The 18,272-nt window shown below is 51.2% G+C and overlaps 3 protein-coding genes across 3 annotated transcripts; 2 read left to right on the forward strand and 1 right to left on the reverse strand.

Moving 5' to 3' along the window:
* Positions 1 to 1,994: 1,994 nt before the first annotated feature.
* LOC114444058 (transcription factor 7-like 1-B) lies at positions 1,995 to 10,925 on the forward strand. Its single transcript, XM_028418469.1, has 12 exons — positions 1,995 to 3,088; positions 3,181 to 3,250; positions 3,819 to 3,952; positions 7,536 to 7,613; positions 8,343 to 8,460; positions 8,567 to 8,648; positions 9,089 to 9,163; positions 9,290 to 9,406; positions 9,487 to 9,652; positions 9,775 to 9,882; positions 9,994 to 10,039; positions 10,128 to 10,925. The coding sequence occupies exons 1-12, from the start codon at positions 2,915 to 2,917 to the stop codon at positions 10,658 to 10,660; spliced, it is 1,701 nt and encodes a 566-aa protein (XP_028274270.1). The 5' UTR covers positions 1,995 to 2,914; the 3' UTR covers positions 10,661 to 10,925.
* Positions 10,926 to 12,341: 1,416 nt separating this feature from the next.
* On the reverse strand, positions 12,342 to 14,533 carry LOC114443852 (caspase-3-like). The gene is made up of 4 exons (XM_028418199.1): positions 14,278 to 14,533; positions 13,430 to 13,593; positions 13,242 to 13,356; positions 12,342 to 13,141 (listed from the first exon to the last, which is right to left on the reverse strand). The coding sequence occupies exons 1-4, from the start codon at positions 14,492 to 14,494 to the stop codon at positions 12,828 to 12,830; spliced, it is 810 nt and encodes a 269-aa protein (XP_028274000.1). The 5' UTR covers positions 14,495 to 14,533; the 3' UTR covers positions 12,342 to 12,827.
* A 970-nt stretch (positions 14,534 to 15,503) lies between these two features.
* Positions 15,504 to 18,209, forward strand: dusp11 (dual specificity phosphatase 11 (RNA/RNP complex 1-interacting)). The gene is made up of 9 exons (XM_028418140.1): positions 15,504 to 15,797; positions 16,135 to 16,210; positions 16,309 to 16,440; positions 16,728 to 16,851; positions 16,983 to 17,043; positions 17,111 to 17,157; positions 17,237 to 17,312; positions 17,466 to 17,597; positions 17,667 to 18,209. The coding sequence occupies exons 1-9, from the start codon at positions 15,766 to 15,768 to the stop codon at positions 18,037 to 18,039; spliced, it is 1,053 nt and encodes a 350-aa protein (XP_028273941.1). The 5' UTR covers positions 15,504 to 15,765; the 3' UTR covers positions 18,040 to 18,209.
* Positions 18,210 to 18,272: the final 63 nt, after the last annotated feature.

Genomic DNA, 18,272 nt, shown 5'->3' on the forward strand with positions numbered 1-18,272 from the left:
TGATGCCACCATCGGCTCCTCCGGGCCGAGCGCCGATCTGAAGCTGAGTCAGTCTGAGCTTTGTCCACAGAGCTTCCACTGAGAGGCTTCTCCACACACTGAGCTGTTTTACTTTCTCTTTCTGCGGCCTCCAGCTGTCAGCCCCGTCCTCCCTCCGCCCGCCGCCTGACACACACTCCGCTTCCCTGGAAACAAAGGAGGGATTTCCTCCTCACACACACACCCAGCAACTTACACAAGCATGTTTCCTCCTGAGCCGTGAGCCGTCCTGCAGATTACGACTGACCGGAGGTATGCAGCCCCCCCACCACCCCCCACCCCTCCAGATCCAGATCCAGCATGGCTCAGGGGGAGACGGTCTTCACGGTCTGGATCTCAGCCAGAGCCTGAACCTCTGTAAACCCCCCTGCTCGTACACACAGCTGCAGTGTGTGTGTGTGTGTGTGTGTGTGTGTCACATCTCAATCTGCCCGTCAGGAATGTGACGTGAACGCTCGCAGGTTTCAGGTCCGTAACCTCTTTTCCTGCTCGTAATGAAACTGGAGACCTGGGCGGCCCCCCGAAGTCCAGATGTGCTGATCCTCTGCTCGCTCCCCACCAGCAGGAAGGCAGAGAGCTGAACCAAGACCAGCTCAGAGCGGAGCAGTGAAGACCTGGAGCTGCTGGAGGCGGCGTGCTGCAGTGGATCAGCCGTCAATAAGGAAACGTGATGATCAGACAGAAGCTTCCAGGTCCGCGCTCCCTGTGTGACCGGAACTCTGTTATCTGAGAGAACAGAACGTTTTAAATCACTCCTTGTTATTTACAAGTAATTCCTTTATGTTTAGATGAGCACCATGTTTCTACATTTGATTTCTGTCTCATTCATATATTTAATGTACTTTTTGTCAGGAACACATCATCCTCTCATCACAGGTTACACATGTTTTCCTCACATTTATCTTCCTAATATAAAAACACACTGTTTGTGTGAGTGAGGAGGACCCTGAGGAGTGAGGAGGACCCTGAGGAGTGAGGAGGACCCTGAGCAGGACCCTCTGCAGTGAGGAGGACCCTGAGCAGGACCCTCTGCAGTGAGGAGGACCCTGAGCAGGACCCTCTGCAGTGAGGAGGACCCTGAGCAGGACCCTCTGCAGTGAGGAGGACCCTGAGCAGGACCCTCTGCAGTGAGGAGGACCCTCTGCAGTGAGGAGGACCCTGAGCAGGACCCTGAGGAGTGAGGAGGACCCTCTGCAGTGAGGAGGACCCTGAGCAGGACCCTCTGCAGTGAGGAGGACCCTGAGGAGTGAGCAGGACCCTGAGCAGGACCCTCTGCAGTGAAGAAGTCTGTTTACAGTGAGCTCTCGGTGTGTTCCTGATAGAGCTGATCGCACCTTTCCTGTTGTCAGCTCATTGATAAACGCGGCCTGCAGGAGGCCGCTGAACAAAGACAGCACACAACAACCTTGAAACAAACACAAAGACTCAGAGGGAGGCGTACGAGCCAGTTCAGCCTAATTAGCACCAGGCTGGCTCGGCGGGGGCTCCTTCAGCTGCCTGTGGGGCCGTAATGAGCATGTTTATGTATTTCTTTGTGTTTACAAAGGAAAACTAACGGCCTGCTGGAGCACAGGCCGCCGGGGCAGGACAGCTCTGCTGCTGCTGTCCAATCAAAACGGAGGCGGTCATGTGACAGTGTTAGCCAACACTGTTAGCATGCGTCCTAGCTAAGTCATTCATGTGATGCTAATTATTTCTGTGCTACTTGTGTGAATACTAATGTTAGCAAACAGCATAGCTAGCTGATTCTGTGATGCTTTAGCTGCTAGCTGTGTAAATATATGAAATTAGCAAACATGCTAGCTAACCTTCAGGGGTGTACTGGGTCCGTCTGGGTTTGTGGTCCCCTGGAAACACATCTGTTAATGTTTGTGTTGAGTTAAACATGTTTTACCGTTGAATCAAAATGATCATGGATCAATAAACTATTTGTGACTCTGATTTGTGAAAAGCGTCACGGTGCTCCACCGGAAGGGGCGTGGCTTCAGCGCTCTGCCTCCATCTTCGGGTCATGAGGTCAGAAAAGTGTCTAACTGCTCCTTTAAGCTGTGAACGTCTCCTTTCTTCCCCGCAGACTCCTCCTCCTCCTCCTCCTCTCCGTGGAGGTCCAACCTGTTGTCCCCGGTCTGGGATCAGTCCTCCAGCCTGTGGGCCCCACAGAGCCGCTCCTCCGCGCTGATCCCGGGTCTGCGGGGTTCCTCCTCCTCCTCCTCCTCGGTGAGTCCGAGCAGCCTCGCTCGCCTTCTCCTTCCACTTCAGCCCGTGTGTTTCCCACGCCTCCAGAAAAACCTCCACACTCAGCAAAACTCTGCAAAACGCGGAAACGTCCGCAGTAGAAAAACACGCAGTTTGTGGGAATTATGCGCGGTTCCGAGGATGCAGGGATCCAGTCAGACCGGGCCTCGACTGTTCCCTCTGGAGTGACTGCACGGGAGGAAACTTTTCAGGCGCAGTGAACGGCGTGTTTTCCACCATGTCCGCGGCTCTGCGTGGGTTATGACTGGTGCTGGTGATCTCTGTGGAGCGGTTCTCGTCCGTGGACTGTTTTCTGGGTGGACCGAGGCTCGAGCAGGACTTCCACAGCCCAGGAATTCGACGTCAGAAACTGTAACGTCCGTGTCCGTGAACGCCGCAGGCAGCTAGCTAGCCTGGCAGTTTGTGAAGCGGCGGTTTGTTTACGACTTAACGGGCGGAAAACACGCGCAACTCCGCCGCGGCCACAGCTAACCTGCCCCCGGCCGCCCGGCGCAGTTAGCCGAGCACTTTGTTCGGTGTTTTTTTTACTGTTGTATGTTGTTTTTTTTACAAACTGTAAATCAGCCAAACTCGGTGTGACCGAGCCTGAGCCGTTAGCCGCCGCAGCTAACGTCCAGACATGCCGCAGCTGAGCGGGGACGGGGACGACCTGGGAGCCAGCGACGAGCTGATCGCCTTCAAAGACGAAGGGGAGCAGGAGGAGAAGCGGAACGTGTCCGCAGAGCGGGACCTGGACGATGTCAAGTCCTCCCTGGTCAACGAGTCCGAGACCAACAGCAGCTCAGACTCGGAGGTGAGTTCAAGTGTCCGCTCCTCCTCCTCCTCCGTCTCCGCCGGGCTCCTCCGGCTGTGTTCACCCCGCTCTGTGTGCTCTCTCCTCTGCAGGCGGACAGGCGCCCCAAGCCCCATCCAGATGTGGAGAGCAGGGCCAGAAGCAGCCAGCTGTTCGAAGAAGGTATGCAGGCATCGATTATTGATCCTTTTCTTATCGATTCTGATCAGTGATGATCACATGTTGGGGATCAGAACACTTTTAAAAGTGTGTGAAGCAGGCTGCAGCCCTCTGTTCTTAGTCCTGGTGCTTTTTATGTAAACAACCACAAACAAAGGATTTAGGAGGATTCAGAACAACAGGGACCTACCTCTGTGCTGTGGTCCTGATCCAGCAGAGCCCTGAGACCACGTGGAAATCCATTCAAAGCTGAGAATGGACTTTTGATTTAATTCGAGCGTATCAATAGATTTTCCTAGAAGAGCATGTGTGTTGTGTAACAGCGGTCCACCCTGCCAAGACCGAGGACCAGGCTCACCTGAAGGAGGACCTCAGAGGACCCAGGCAGCTTCCCTGAGGAACGCCTGACTCTGGTTTATTCCTTCAAATGAGATCCAAATTCAAACCAGAACTTTTAGAATAGATCATTGTGATTGTGGGTCTCTGTGTCTCAGTCTGTGGCACGGTCAGAGTTAAAGTGTCGTCAGGTTGCGAACGTGTTCCTCATCCTGACGTTGCCCTTGTTTCTCAGCTCTGAGGAGGCAGGACGGAGGTCTCTTTCAGCCGTCTCCGTACATGGGATACCCCTTCTTCATGATCCCGGACCTCGGGAACCTCTGTAGTCCCTACCTCGCCAACGGGGCCCTCACACCGAGCGCTCGGACGGTAGGATCACACACACACACACTCTTCCTGGTGATTAACTGACAGGTGGCAGCAGCGCTGGCTGTGGGTTAGTGCAGGTGCTGAGCTGATGTTTACATCGTTGTTGTCGTGTCTTTTCGGACATTTTGAGCTCCGCGTGATCAGAATGTTATCATATAAGTTATATAGCTGCTGAGCTGAGGTGGTCTTGTGGCCTCCTTTGGGGGGGGGGGGGTCCTGCTCCACACACTGAGAGCCATAATCTCTGGGATTAGGACTAAGAGAGACTCTGACATCTTTCATCTTCTGGGTAATTATTGATTGAGCAGGAAAGTAATCTGATCATTCGATCATGAACTTCAGTCAACACTCAGGGTTTCAGGGATCCGTCATGATAGCTTGCAGGCGCAGAGGTTCACGAGGCGCTGACGTCATGTGGAGCTGCTCTCACCGGGAGCAGCGGCGTGCTGCTTCACATTGTGAGGAAATAGTTGTACAAATTGCAGGATGAATACGTGCAGCGCTGCCAGAGAGCCGTCTTTGTTGCCGGCTGGATGTGTGTGTTGTGATAAGGAGGCTGGTGATAGCCGGACAGGCCTGAACACAGCCTGCCTGCAGGAGCGAGCTGCTGCAGATTAGCTGTGAGCAGCACACAGCAGGACTGGCAGCGTCTCCCCGGCTCCCCCTGCAGCTGTGTGGGAGCTCAGCCGGGATTACAGCCATGCTAGCTGGCGCTTTAATAAACTCTTGCGGCTCGTAATCTGAAAGTTGCCTCTGCGGCAGGTTGAGGAGTTAACGTGTGTTTTTGGTGACCTCAGGCGTGGGGAGAGATCCCAGCGCTTTACTGTGAGCTGCAGCTCATCACCCAGCTGGGATCATGACTTTATGTGTGTGTGTGACTGATGATGATTAGCTCTCATTCATTCTGAGGGCTCACACACACACACACACGTCTGCGCTCTCTGCTTGTAGCCATGATTGTTTCCATCGAGCAGCAGGCAGAATAATGACATTAACCTGACTCAGTGTATTCAGTGTCGGGCCTCCATCTGACACAGACCTGTGGCTCCTTTTCCTCTGGTTTGTTTTGAAAGTCTTTCCTCTGCGGATTTGACTCAGACACACACACACACACACACACACACACACACACACACACAGGCTAAACACACACAGACATACCCGCCCAAACACAAACACCTGCATTCCTCAGCTTTGTACGGCCCGCCCCTCCTCTCAGGAGCTCATTGTTGTCATTAGCAGCTCTGAATGGTCCTAATGATTGGCTCCGGGGGGGGGGGGGGGGGGGGTCGTTACATCTCATTAAACTTATCAATACATCCTCACTGAGCAGGTTAAATGTGTAAACGCAGCCTTTTCTCAGCGTCCTGACAGTGAGCTGCTGCTCGGCCTGTTTCAGGCTGGAGAACCTGACGGGGGGGGGGGACCTTGACCCACACCTCCACCCCCACCCCGCTGGTCAGCGTAAACAGTGACACACACTAAACACAAAGAGGGGGTTTTGTTTGTTAACCTTCACAGCTGTAGAGGTCTAAGGCCTCATCTGGATCTCGGACTACAGCTGTCTGTGTTTTAGTGAGTGTCTGACTGTCTTCTTGAAAGAACATGTCAATTTGTCAGTTTATCTTTGTAGTGTAGTAAAATCTGCAGCTCCGTGTGGCTTCACCTCATAAAAGTAAACATTTAATGTGAAAGACGTCCAAGCTCTTCCTCAAATCCTTTTTGTTCTCTTAAAATTAAGATTTTTCCTCCTTCAGACCGAGAACTTCACAGCTTCATGTTGGACTCTCAGGGCTTCTTTAAAGAGCAGCAGGTCAGAGAGGTGCCGGTGCTGGTGCTGGTGCTGGTGCTGGTGCCGGTCAGAGAGCTGCCGTAGTCTCCTTCTGCAGCGGACAGTTTAAAACATCTGAATCTTGCTGTTTAGTTCTGAAAGTTCTGTATAAAGTGGTTTGATAGGATTCATTGTGGACTCTGTGGACGTTAACGTTGTGTTGCTCTGAACGGCCCTTTGTGTCTGTGTGTGTCTGTGTGTGTGCACCCTGCAGTGCTTCGTAAACAGCAGTAAGCCTAATAACTTTCCCCTGTACTCACACTGGGATTTTATGCTTCCCTCAGTAATAGACTCAGAGCGTGTGTGTCTGTGTGTGTGTGTGTGTGTGTGTGTGTGTGTGTGTGTGTGTGTGTGTGTTTCCTGGTATTTCCAACAGCTGGATCCAGTTAGCACTCTCAGCCAGAGCTTCCTCGGGCCTCTGAATGGGGGATGAAGCTGCGCTGTGGACTCACTGTGTGTCTGTGTGTGTGTGTCTGTGTGTGTCTGTGTGTGTGTGTGTGTGGAGGTGTTTGTGTGTCTGTGTGTGTGTCTGTGTGTGTGTGTGTCTGTGTATGTGTGTCTGTGTATGTGTGTCTGTGTGTGTGTGGAGGTGTGGTAGTGTGTACATGTGTGTGTGCACAGACAGAGCTGAGATGAGGAAAGTGGCAGCACTCACTTCCCTGTCAGTGTGTGTGTTCCTGGTTGTGTGGCTGTTTGATTGTTTGTGTTGAGGCTCTGTTGGTATTAAAGGAGCAGTTCCTGTAACACAGTCCCTGTAACGACTCTTTGCTCAGTCTCTGGGCCTGATCTACACCTCAGCCTTACAGACTGTGTGAAGGGCACAGCTGCTCCCTGGTTACCTCAAAGCAGAAAAGTCTTCATGAAGCAACAGACACAGACAGAACTGACAGCACCTCCTGACTGGACTCTGATTGGACAGAACCAAACCTGGTTCAACACCAGCTCGGAGCCTGGAGGGTGGGGGATAAGAAGTCATGTGAGGGCTTGAAACCAATCAGGTTGTGTTGCCAGCAGACAAAGCAGCGAGTCAACAGCCGACATGGTGCTGCAGGTGGGTTTGATGGATGATTGAAACCTGTCAGGAGGAGATATCGACCCCGTCCTCCGCCTGTCTGCTCTGGATCCACTCGTCCCCTGTGGGGTCAGAGGTCACAGCTGACGTCACTCACAGTTGAATGAGTGCTGGGCTCCCTGCTTTTAGACAACTCGTCAACACTGGGACCTCCGCTCGTGTGTGTGGGTAGGATGGGGGGCAGACCTTTAGGCTGTTCTTTGTCTGAGCGCACACTCTGTACACTCTTGATACTTTCCAGTTGACCTCCTGTGGAGAGGTTGCCAGCCTCCACACACACACAGAGGAAGGTGTGTGCAGGAGTGCGCGCTGTGTTTTTGGTCTGAAGGAATGTCAACATGTGGGAGGCAGTGATGTGTTATCTTCTCTCAGGGTTACACAGCAGGAGTATGTGGGGCATTAAATGCAACATACAGTACAGACGCTCTCTGAGTGTTTGTACGATGCATTCAAGTACCTTTCAACCACACAGTCTGAGGACTTGTTCTAAGAATCATCATGTCTACTGCTTCGTCCTGATCTGATCTGATGTTTCCTCCTCCGGTTCCTCCCTGCAGGCCTCTGCACTCAGAACAACACTTTAATAAGCGTGCCGTAACATTGATTTATCTGATTTGTTTGCACAGCTTTAACCAGTGCCACCATCATGACTGCCTGTGTCTGTGTGTTCTGCTCCACAGTACCTGCCGTTTCAATGGCCTCTGCTCGATGTTCCAGGACGAGCAGTGATCAGAGACTCTGCTACACCCACACACCTGGTAAGACCTCCATCACTGAACAGCAGCTCTGAGTGGACTGAAGCTAAAAACTCCTGTCACATGATCAGTCAGAGTGCTCCCATTGGTCACTGCTCCTCTACACACACACACACACACACACACACACACACACACACACACTCCGTCCTGCCTGCAGGCAGAGTGTGTGTGCAGAGTAACTCAGGTATTCAGAGATCAGCTGCAGGTCAGACTCTCTGAGTCTTGGTCATGTGACTCCATCATGGCTTCCCTGTTGATGATGAGTCTCAGGTCACATACATCAGTAAGTTTTCTTTGTTACTCTGGTGCTGCAGTTCCTGCTGTCAGCCTGTAGAGGGCAGCAGATCTTTTCAGAATCAGAATCGTGTTTATTGCCATGTAAGTGAAGGGGATTCACAGTACTAGGAATTTCCTTAGTGATTGGTGCGTACATAAAACATATAATAATTAACATGAAATAATCATAAAACTAAGATAAAGTTAACGTAATAAGGTCGAGTAAACAACTATGTCCTCCAGGTATAAAGGAGTTGTGTGTCAGGAGTGTGTTCTGCTGTGCAGCAGGAGTTAGTGGTCGTTTAATGTCATAATATGAGAATAATATAGTTTAACTTTAATAGTCTGTATTTTTACTCTAGAGCAGATTAAATCAATGTTTAAAAACAACACATGGAACGTTTTGTGCTGTTGTTGACGTGTGTGTGTGTGTGTGTGTGTGTGTGTTGACAGTCTAACAGTGTACCCGTGGTGCAGCACCCCCACATGACCCACCTGTCCCCCCTGCTGTCCTACAGCCCAGAGGCCTTCTCCCCTCAGAGGGCCTCCCCCGGCTTCTCTCCTGATGCAGGTAAGCAGTGTGTTCCCCCCCGCCCCTCCACCTAAAATCCAACAAAACACACACACTGTTTGTAACTCACTGTGTGTGTGTGTGTGTGTGTGTGTGTGTGACGCAGGCATGTCGAGGACCCCTCACACAGCCTGCTACCCGGTCTCTCCTGGAGGCATGGCTCAGATCCCGCACCCTCTGGGATGGCTGTGAGTAGAACACGCTGTGCAGCCATGTTTAGCATCTGGTACAGATGTGTGTGTCGCTCAGATGCATTTTTTTAAGATTTAATAATCCCTTATGGAATCCTTAAGGGAAGTTAAGTTGTAGCAGCAGCATATACGATGCTTTAGTTGAAGTGTGTGAGCAGCTCTGACTCTGACGGCAGGAGTGACTTCCTGTACCGTTCCTCAGAGCCATCACAGCCAAGACTGAAACACACGGACTCAATCATGAGACGTGGAAGTTCCTTGAATGCATCGTCTGTGTCTGAAGCTCTAAACAGTCCTGTACTCTCCATGTATGGCAGAACGAGCTGCCCTCAGGGTTTTCACAGTGCAGAGCGACCGGTCGAACTGCTGTCAGGTTAATAGGAGCCGACTCCTCCTCTGTGAGGACTTCCTGTTTGACAGTGTGCTTGTCTCTGCAGCCCGGGACAGCCCATGTATCCCATCGCGGGGGGCTTCTCACCTGCAGCTCTGGCCATGAACGCCTCCATGTCCAGGTGAGTGAGTTTCCTGTCTGAGCGCGTCCACGCCGAACGTCTCCCAGGACGTTTTCGCTTCAGTCAGCAGGAACCAGTTTTTCCTCATTTCCTCGTATGAAACATTTGATGTTGTTCTGTCTGCAGCCTGGTGTCACGCAGCTTCTCTCCACGCTTGGTGCCGACCCCGCAGTCCTCTATTCCTCACCCCGCCATCGTCTCCACGGCCGTGAAGCAGGAGCCCGGAGGCAGCAGCCAGCCGGGGTAACGGAACGTTCCCCTCTCACCTTCCTGTCTGCCGACCCACCGAGCTAACATCCGTCTCTGACTGTGTTCTCCTGCAGGAAGCCAGACCCTGACATGCAGCAGGACAAAGAGGATGACAGGAGGTCCTACGTGAAGAAGCCGCTCAACGCCTTCATGCTGTACATGAGAGAGGAGAGGCCCAAAGTGGTGGCTCAGTGCAAAGTGAAGGAGAGCGCCACCATCAACCAGATACTGGGACAGAGGGTCGGTCTGACTCAGAAGAGCGTGCAGTTTAACTGTGTTTAAATGTGTTTAACGTTGTTTAACTGTGTTTAACTGTGTGTGTAGATGTCAGCTGTGAACATTTTGTTGTTGTCCGTCCACAGTGGCACTCACTGAAAAAAGAGGATCAGGCCAAATACTATGACATGGCTCGAAAAGAGAGACTCCTCCACTCAGAGCTGCACCCCAACTGGTCTGCAAGAGACAACTACGTGAGTCCACAGACACAGACGCACACAGACACACACACAGACGCACACACACACACACACACAGGGTGTGTTTTGCCACACGTAGATGCTCAGCTGTGTGTTTCTGTGCAGGGAAAGAAGAAGAAGAGGAAGAGGAAGTGTGACGCTCAGCTGGAAGGTGAGGCTCATGTGACCACCTGCCTGGTTCTTCTCAGATCTCCTCAGATGTGTGACTAACGGGCCTTTCTGTGTTTTTCTTCGTGTAGCTGCCGCCGCCGCCACCACCTCGGCACCCGCAGAGGACTTCCTGCCGCAGCTGAAGCGCCCTCGCGAGGAGACGCCACTCATGCACGCCCCCCACACACAGACTGCGCACACGCGGCCGCACACCGTCTCCCACCTCACGCACACCCACCTGTCCCAGGCCAGCCCCGCCTCCTCTCTGGACTCCCCGGCGACGCCCACCACGGCGCTGGCCTCCCCCGCCGCCCCGGCCGCCACACACACCGAGCACACGCACTCATCCTACGGCGGGCACATGTCACCGGACGGCGAGCAGCTCCAGCCGCTGTCCCTCACCACCAAGCCCCACCGGACCCCACTGAGCCGCAGCACCGTCACCCCCGGGTCCTCCACACCCTCCTCCTCCTCTGACACCCCCACCTCCTCACCCTACACTGCTCCCTCCAGAGGCTCGCCTCCCCCCCCTCCCCCTCCGCCTTTCCTGGTCCCGCCTCCTACCTCGGCTCACGGTGCCTTAATGCAGGCCTTCTCCCTGCGAAGAACCAATCAGCTCTGAGGAGCCAACAAAGACCCCCCCCCCCCTTTGTACCGCTGTAAATAGGCCTCCGGTTTTTACGCTTTTTTATAGATGTATCACCTTTTCTATTAGTACGGACTCTTTGGTCAATATTTGACTCCATGAAACTGTATTTTTTGTCACTTTTTCTAAAACTCTTTTTACAAAGTCCACGGGGCTGTTTGTTTTTTTCACCTGGTAGTAACGAGTGTAAATCTATTTTCTGGTTCCTCCTCTGTGTTAATAAATATTCACCCAGTTCTGAGCCGCTGTCGTCGCCTCAGTTCCTGTAGAGGCTCAGTGCAGCGTGTTCAGGCGTCAGGAGACGTCTGTGTAAATGGTTCAGCTTAAAGGACCCAACGTGATTTAAAGCTCTCAACAGTTAGAATGACAAATGACCTGCACTGCACCAGTTACCACAGATCAGCATGAAATATATATCCTAATGATCCAACATGCTCATGGTCACTGCTCGCTGAGGACAGTCACTGCAGAACCATGCGTGCTTTCAGGTCAGTCTCCAAAAGGTCCAGAGAAAGTCGCTCAGAGAGAGTCGCCAAGTTGGAAGCGCTCGTCTCTGTGTCAGTGGGAAAAATGCCGCTCTGCATGACTTGATGAGCGTGTCCTGAACTGAACCGACACATGTACCGAACCGTCCCTAAGTTAGTTAAACCTGTCTGAACAAACGACATTTGAATCAATCAGTTAATAAAGAAATGAGGGCGCAGAGGGAGCTCTGTAGGTTAATGATCAGCTGATTTCCTGTCAGTGGTTTCCCAGGGGGAAGGTTGACTCATCCTGAATCACCTGAGGCGTGTGGAGAAGTTCTTCATGAATTATGTAACGTGAGCCTGCTTCCTGTAAGAACTTGAAGGGGAAGTCCATATATGGTGTCGTGTGTAGAAAGGTGAGCCTGCGGTCTGTGACCACCAAACATCTCAGCCCTGAGGTGAAGCAGCCTGCTGGAAGCTAGCGTTAGCTCTGCGGCTGCTTCAGAGGCATGGAGAGGTGTTAGTCATTATTAAGTTTATAATATCGAGTTAATTGTGTTTTTATGTAAAGAAGAGACATGATTTTATCCCAGTATTGAGGAAAGAGGTTATGATCCAGAGTGATGAATATTCATGACCTTAAAGTCACAGGTACACAGTGAAGCTGTCTCTTCTGTGTGAAGCTGCCCTCTTGTTTGTCTCCTCAGACCTTTGAGCTCCTCCACAGGACTGAACCTGCTGATCGGAGCCTGATTGCTTCTGACTCCGCCCACACTGAGCAGGGAATCGCAGAATTGTTTCCTCATGCCAGTAAAAGCTCTGCACGAGGAATCAAACTGTTTCAATAATTTTTCCCTGGTTCTCAGGGGTTAAACCCGACCAGCTGGCGGTAAAAGCAGCAGAAACTGACTGAATGACTGATTGTCTGCAGAGCTCGCTGTAACATAATGACTGTTTTATGAGCAGGCCGGATTATCACCAGGCTGTAAACAGAGTGACTGTTTCCTGGCTGAGTGAAGCCTTTACCTCATCGTCAGTAGCTGAGCAAACACACACACCTTAAGAACACAGACTGAGGACGCCTTGTCAGTTTCACTTTGAGCCGCTCACATCACTGATCTGATTTCTGTTAAACACCAACTCATGTTCTCAGATATGACACACATAAAAAAAGACTTTATTAGCCCTTATTAACATATAGATACATTTATTAGCACCTTATTAACATATACAAAAACATTTATTAACATGTTACTAACATATATAAACATGTATTAGCCCTTTATTTATTAAGAATTAAGAAACCTTTATTAGTCCCACAATGGGGAAATTGCGAGTGCACTGGAGGCTATGCAGGTAAAGGACGCAAGGACACACAACAGTGACTAGGGAGGAGTTGGGATCGAACCACCAACCTTCCGTTATTGGACAACCCTGCTCTACCACTGAGCCACTGCTGCCCAATATTGGCAAAAAAATGTACATATAGAAACGGTTATAAGCACATTATTACCGTAAAAAAAACGTTTAGCATGTTATTAACGTATAGAAACATTTATTAAGACGTTATAAACATATTAAACATCAGTGAAAGAGTCCTCGCACACGGTGCGTTCAGTATGTGCAGAATGTGAGACGCTCAGCGCTGCAACATTCCGTCACGTACGGCATGCAGCCTAACTGATGGAAGGAGTCCGTGTTCTGACTTTCTTTGGGCCAACCAGCGAGGTGGCTGAGATTCCACTGACTCCGCCCTCGTTCTCCGTCTTCACAAACGGGAACACTTCCCTGGTCATCCGGGTCATGAAGCACGGCATCTCCTTCTTCCCTGCCAGCCCACCCCCTTTGGCCTGGAAGGTGTAGGCCACCCTGTGGGAGAGGCGGGTCAACAGGCGAGTCAGCTCCAGGTTCTGGGAGTTTTCATCGTTTAACAAATTGCAGAACGTCTGAAGGAAGACGGATCCGGCGGGGTTCATGAAAGCTGCGTAACCTGCAGAAGAGGACAGACATGTTGTAACGGTCCTTTAAAAGGTTCTGATTTAGAGCATCTGAGGAGGTTCTGTGTGCTGTGACCGGTGGAAGGTGTTTACCTGGTGGGGTGGCGTACATCACGGCGGTATCCACAGGAACAGCTCGGTGCTGTGAGAAGCTGTTCACAGCTGAGTCGACCTCCACGCCGTCATCCAGATCACCGCCACGACACGCCTGCAGAACCAAAGTCCTCAGTGTCACGCATCAGAAGCAGACTGACCCCAACGTGACTTGTTAACCCGCCTACCTGTACGAGGAACAGTTTGGTCTTGTCCTCCATGTAGTCGTTGTCAAAATATGCAAAGATCTGAGACAGTTGGACCGGTTTCCCATCAGCCCCGAACACGTGGTCCTCCTCCCCGTGAGACGAGAGGACGGCGAGGAAACATTCCTTCACAGGCCGCCGGCTCTCTGCAGAGACAGAGCAGACACGCCTGCTGCATTACACAGTCACCCAGTCACCGCCACGCTCACAGACATGCTGTCATCAATCAGCTGAGAACAGGGCGTCCAGAACAGGCTGAAGCAGCGAGCGCACCCCTCCACCACCGCTCCACCACAGCTCCACCACAGCTCCACCACGGCTCCACCACAGCTCCACCACAGCTCCACCACAGCTCTGAGCCTCTGCTTTTTATCTATTAGTGATAAGCAGCAGTAAAACTGAAGGTCTCGCCCTGTGCAGCTCACAAACAGGTCTGTGAGTGTGCGTTACATAAAGACAAAAACACAACGAGATCCTTCAGGATGTGGTCCAGGTTAATGAGGGGGACCTATGGGATGACCCCGGAGCAGCTTGTAGTGGAGGGGAGGCGGTTCTGGAGGATCTAGTGGTCTTTGTAGGTCAGGCTCCACCTGTTAGTGGACAGAGTTCTTATGAAAAGGTTCTGGAGGTTCTTTAGGATAATCTAGTGGCCTGGTAGGAGGTCCTGGTTCTAGCTGAACAGGTCCTGGTTCTTAGGGATCATTGAGAAGGTTTTGGCAGTTTTACAGTGACCAAAGCCTTTCTACGCTTCCTCTGGTAGGTTTATGTTTAGCCCAGCTCAGACAGAACCACCTGCTGGACCTGTGGATGTGATCAGGAGCACGTCTTACCTTCCAGGAACAGCTCGTAGATCTCCTCACTGTTCAGGTCGTTGTGCAGCTCCACCTTGAAGCCCAGCTTGCTGAGGGTGCGGTGGAGGGTCGTGGTGTCCCTCCTGACTCCGGGCCTCTGGTTCAGCGGGACCCCCGGGTGAAACTGGCCCACGGACACCAGCAGAGCGCGGTTCCAGTCCGCCTGGCTGGCCTTCAGTGTCCTGCTCTGCAGCATGCTGGCTGTGTGTGTGTGTGTGTGTCAGCAGACGTCTTTAACACTTTAACACACGCCTACCTGTCCTCGTATGGGCACAGCCTGCAGTGAAGTCACTGACGTTACACAACCTGTTCCGGGCCGCCGACTCCAGCTGAATTTCCAGTGATGCAACGTCTTCTCACTGTGTTTGTTCCTGTGGAACATACGTTACACGTGCTTCTTCTTACCTTATTGTTGTGCTCTCACAGCCTGAGCTCTGATCTTTGCTGCTATTTTTAATGCACAAAATAAATCATGTTTGTTCATATTACTGTGCTGTTATTCAGCGGAAAGTTTACATTCATATCAAAAATTAAAATCTTACATTTACCAAAAAGATTTGGGCCGGACAGAACTTTACTGTGGGCCGGGTTTGAGTTTGACACATGCGGCCTAGCTGTCTGCTAACACAGGTCCATCCATGAATGATGAACATGAATCATCACATGAATCTACAGCAGGAACACTGACACAGTAAACATGCTGAATGCCTGTTTGTTATCAGCAGCCTCTCTGTTCACTTGATGCCCACAGCCTGCCTCAGGACACACAGACCTGTCCACAGCCTGCCTCATGACACACAGACCTGTCCACAGCTGCTTCTGGACATGGACATTAACTACACATGCTCCATTTGACTTTGATTATTTTAACCTGTTCACATCCTCTGGAAATCAATCATATATATTCAGTGTGTGAGTACTTTTACTTTAATACTTTAAGTACATTTAAAAGTACTTAAGACTTTTACTTAAGTACCAGCTTCAGTCCTTCCTCCTCCACTGGTCACATGTGATGAGTGAAACCAAAACGACCCCTTCAAGTCAAATAATCTGAAAATAAAAGAATTACATTCAATAAATATTCTTATTCACATATTTTGTAAACTGTATTTTAAAAGTAAAAATAAAAACATGTTTTGGTGTAACTCGCCCCAGCAGCCACCAGGTGGCGGTCGGGCGTCAGATTGTGCCTCTGACGTCATCCACATGCGCCCGCGGTGGAACAGAATCAGCTGTGTGTGATAGTTTCGGGTTTGAGCGTCCGACGGATGAAAAAGATGGAAAATGTGACACGAAGATGATTTTTAATAACTTTAGAGTGTGACGCAGACTCCGAGACTCAATCTGATCCCATGAGGCGGATTATAATCCCACATCTGAGGAAGAAATCAGTTTGTCCGCCTCTTTGTCCACGTGGTTACGTCAGGATTTCACTGGTTTGTAGTTTGTTTGTAACAAAAGGGAGAAATGTCCAAGAAGAAGAACGGGATCCCGGACAGGTGAGACCGGAACTGAGCAGACCTGTGATACTGTTATTGATTAGATTATTGATCTGCTTCAGGACATTCAGCAGATCATGTCAGACAGACAAATACTGTGTGAACAGATATGTTTAGTTCTGTTTTACAGTCTAATGTGCATGAACACATGCTCTGCAGGTTATTAGAGTCGTTTCTATGGTTACCTGTTTCCTAATCGATGTAAACACCAAGGTTCAAGCTGTGTCTGAAACTTCTGAACCATTTCAACTCTGCTCATCAGATTTATGTAGATTACAACCACACATCACCGAATCACAAGTGTGTGTGTGTGTGTGTGTGTGTGTGTGTTTCAAAGGTGGCTGGATTACTCTGCTGTCGGGAAGAGACTCAGCGGGACTCGATTCATCGCCTTCAAAGTGCCTCTGAAACAGGTTTAAACATCTGTTGGACTCTTTAATAGTCTGATTGTTTCTTAATAATAATTCTGTGTGTGTGTGTGTGTGTGTGTGGTTGTGTGTCCGTCCTCCAGTCGTTGAGCCGTCAGCTCCACTGTTCGGACGTCTTCGGGCCCTGGGAGCTGCTGGACGCTCTCAACAAAGAAAAGCAGGAACTCGGTCTGATCATTGACCTGACCTTCACCACCAGATACTACAAAGTGCAGGTAACACACACACAGAGACGCACACGCACACACACTCTCACAGACACACACACAAATAAAAACAGATTAAACCGTTTCTGCAACAAATTCAAATAATTTTTTTGTGTGTGTCTCTGTGTGTGTCTGTGTGTGTGTCTGTGTCTCTGTGTCTGTGTGTGTCTCTGTGTGTCTCTGTGTGTGTCTCTGTGTGTGTCTGTGTCTCTGCCTCTGTGTGTGTCTCTGTGTGTCTCTGTGTGTGTGTCTCTGTGTGTCTCTGTGTGTCTCTGTGTGTGTCTGTGTGTGTGCAGGACATCCCTGACTCTCTGCTGTGTGTGAAGATCTTCACGGCCGGTCATCAGGTTCCCAGTGACGACACCATTCTGAGCTTCAAGCGAGCTGTGAGCCGGTTTCTACGAGAGAACCAGGGTAACGGTGAGTCCCGCGGAGCCGACAGCTCGTTAGTGTGAATCCGTTGTCGAGTGATTGTGTTGATTAAGTTGGCGGTGGGCGCCAGGTGATCACAGAGCGGCTCTGCAGTGACATCATCGTGTTGTCTGTTGCAGATAAGCTGATCGGAGTTCACTGCACACACGGCCTGAACCGCACCGGATACCTGATCTGCAGGTAGGTGCTGTGACATCACAGCGAGCCCCGGGTCATGTGTGTGTGCTGACACGTGTCTGCCCTGCAGGTATCTGATAGACGTGGACGGGATGGAGCCCTCCGAGGCCGTGGAGTGTGAGTCCAGATGTTTCTGTGGCTGGTTTTAACACTTTAGCGTCTGTGTGCAGCGTCTGACACGTGTGTGCGTCCTCAGTGTTCAACGCCTCCCGGGGTCACATGATCGAGAGACAGAACTACCTGGACGACCTTCACCGAGGCCCGAAGAGGAGGTGAAGCAGCTGTTTGTTTACAGTTTACAGTGAGGTGTACAAGATGTAAACAAACAGCAGGAATCTGGTGTTTTGTCACCACGCAACACTTCCTGTTTCCTGCTGGTCTGTGCTCTGATTGGTTCCTGACTGTCGGTGTGTCTGCTCTGACAGCAATGAGGGGATGGAGGAGTTTGACCAGGAGCCACAGAGGGGTCAGGCCGCGCACCGGCCGTCCTACTCCTCATCCGACTCCGACTGCAGGGAGGACAGGCGGACGCGCCGGGCCGACTCCTGGCAGCACAGGTAGGTCCACAATGTCCAGACGTCTTCTTCCAGAGCTGCAGAGGAACCAGCTGTTTTCTGTCTCCTCAGACCTCCTCGAGGATCGGCCCCTCGCTCCCACCACCGCCCTCCACAGGACGGCCTCCTCCCCTGCCCTCCGCTCCTCCCCTCTCCACCTCCTCCTTACCCTCCTCACTCGTACCGATGGACGCGCCCTCACCCGGACAACCAGTGGAGGAGACACAGACACCCGCAGGACACCTGGTCCAGATTCCCTTCCTCAGAGCCGGAGTGGCGTCCCAGCCACCGCCTGCAGCAGGACAGGAGGCGGGCAGCTCCCCCTCCCCTCCCCCGCTACACCCCCCGCTGGACCGCCGGCTACGACCGGCCGGAGCAGGTGGAGGAGGACTGGGCTGGAGACAGAGTGAGACAGGACAGATACAGACAAAGGAGCGACTACTGATGGAGGCGGGCCGCCGCCATGTTTCACTTCTTTAAAGGGACAGTCCACGTTTTTAATCTAAAATAAAGCAGGAAGTGTCTCCGCTGGACTGTTGTCTCCCAGTTCATCCATCAGCTGATTGTTTCATCAATCGTGTTCATTTGTCATTAAATAAAATATTTACACAAACATTTGAAAATAAATCCAACAGATTTTTTTTCTTTGATTCAGTCAAGTTCAAATTAACTTTAATA

This window comes from Parambassis ranga, chromosome 12 (assembly GCF_900634625.1).
Source record: "Parambassis ranga chromosome 12, fParRan2.1, whole genome shotgun sequence".
Lineage (NCBI taxonomy): Eukaryota > Metazoa > Chordata > Actinopteri > Ambassidae > Parambassis > Parambassis ranga.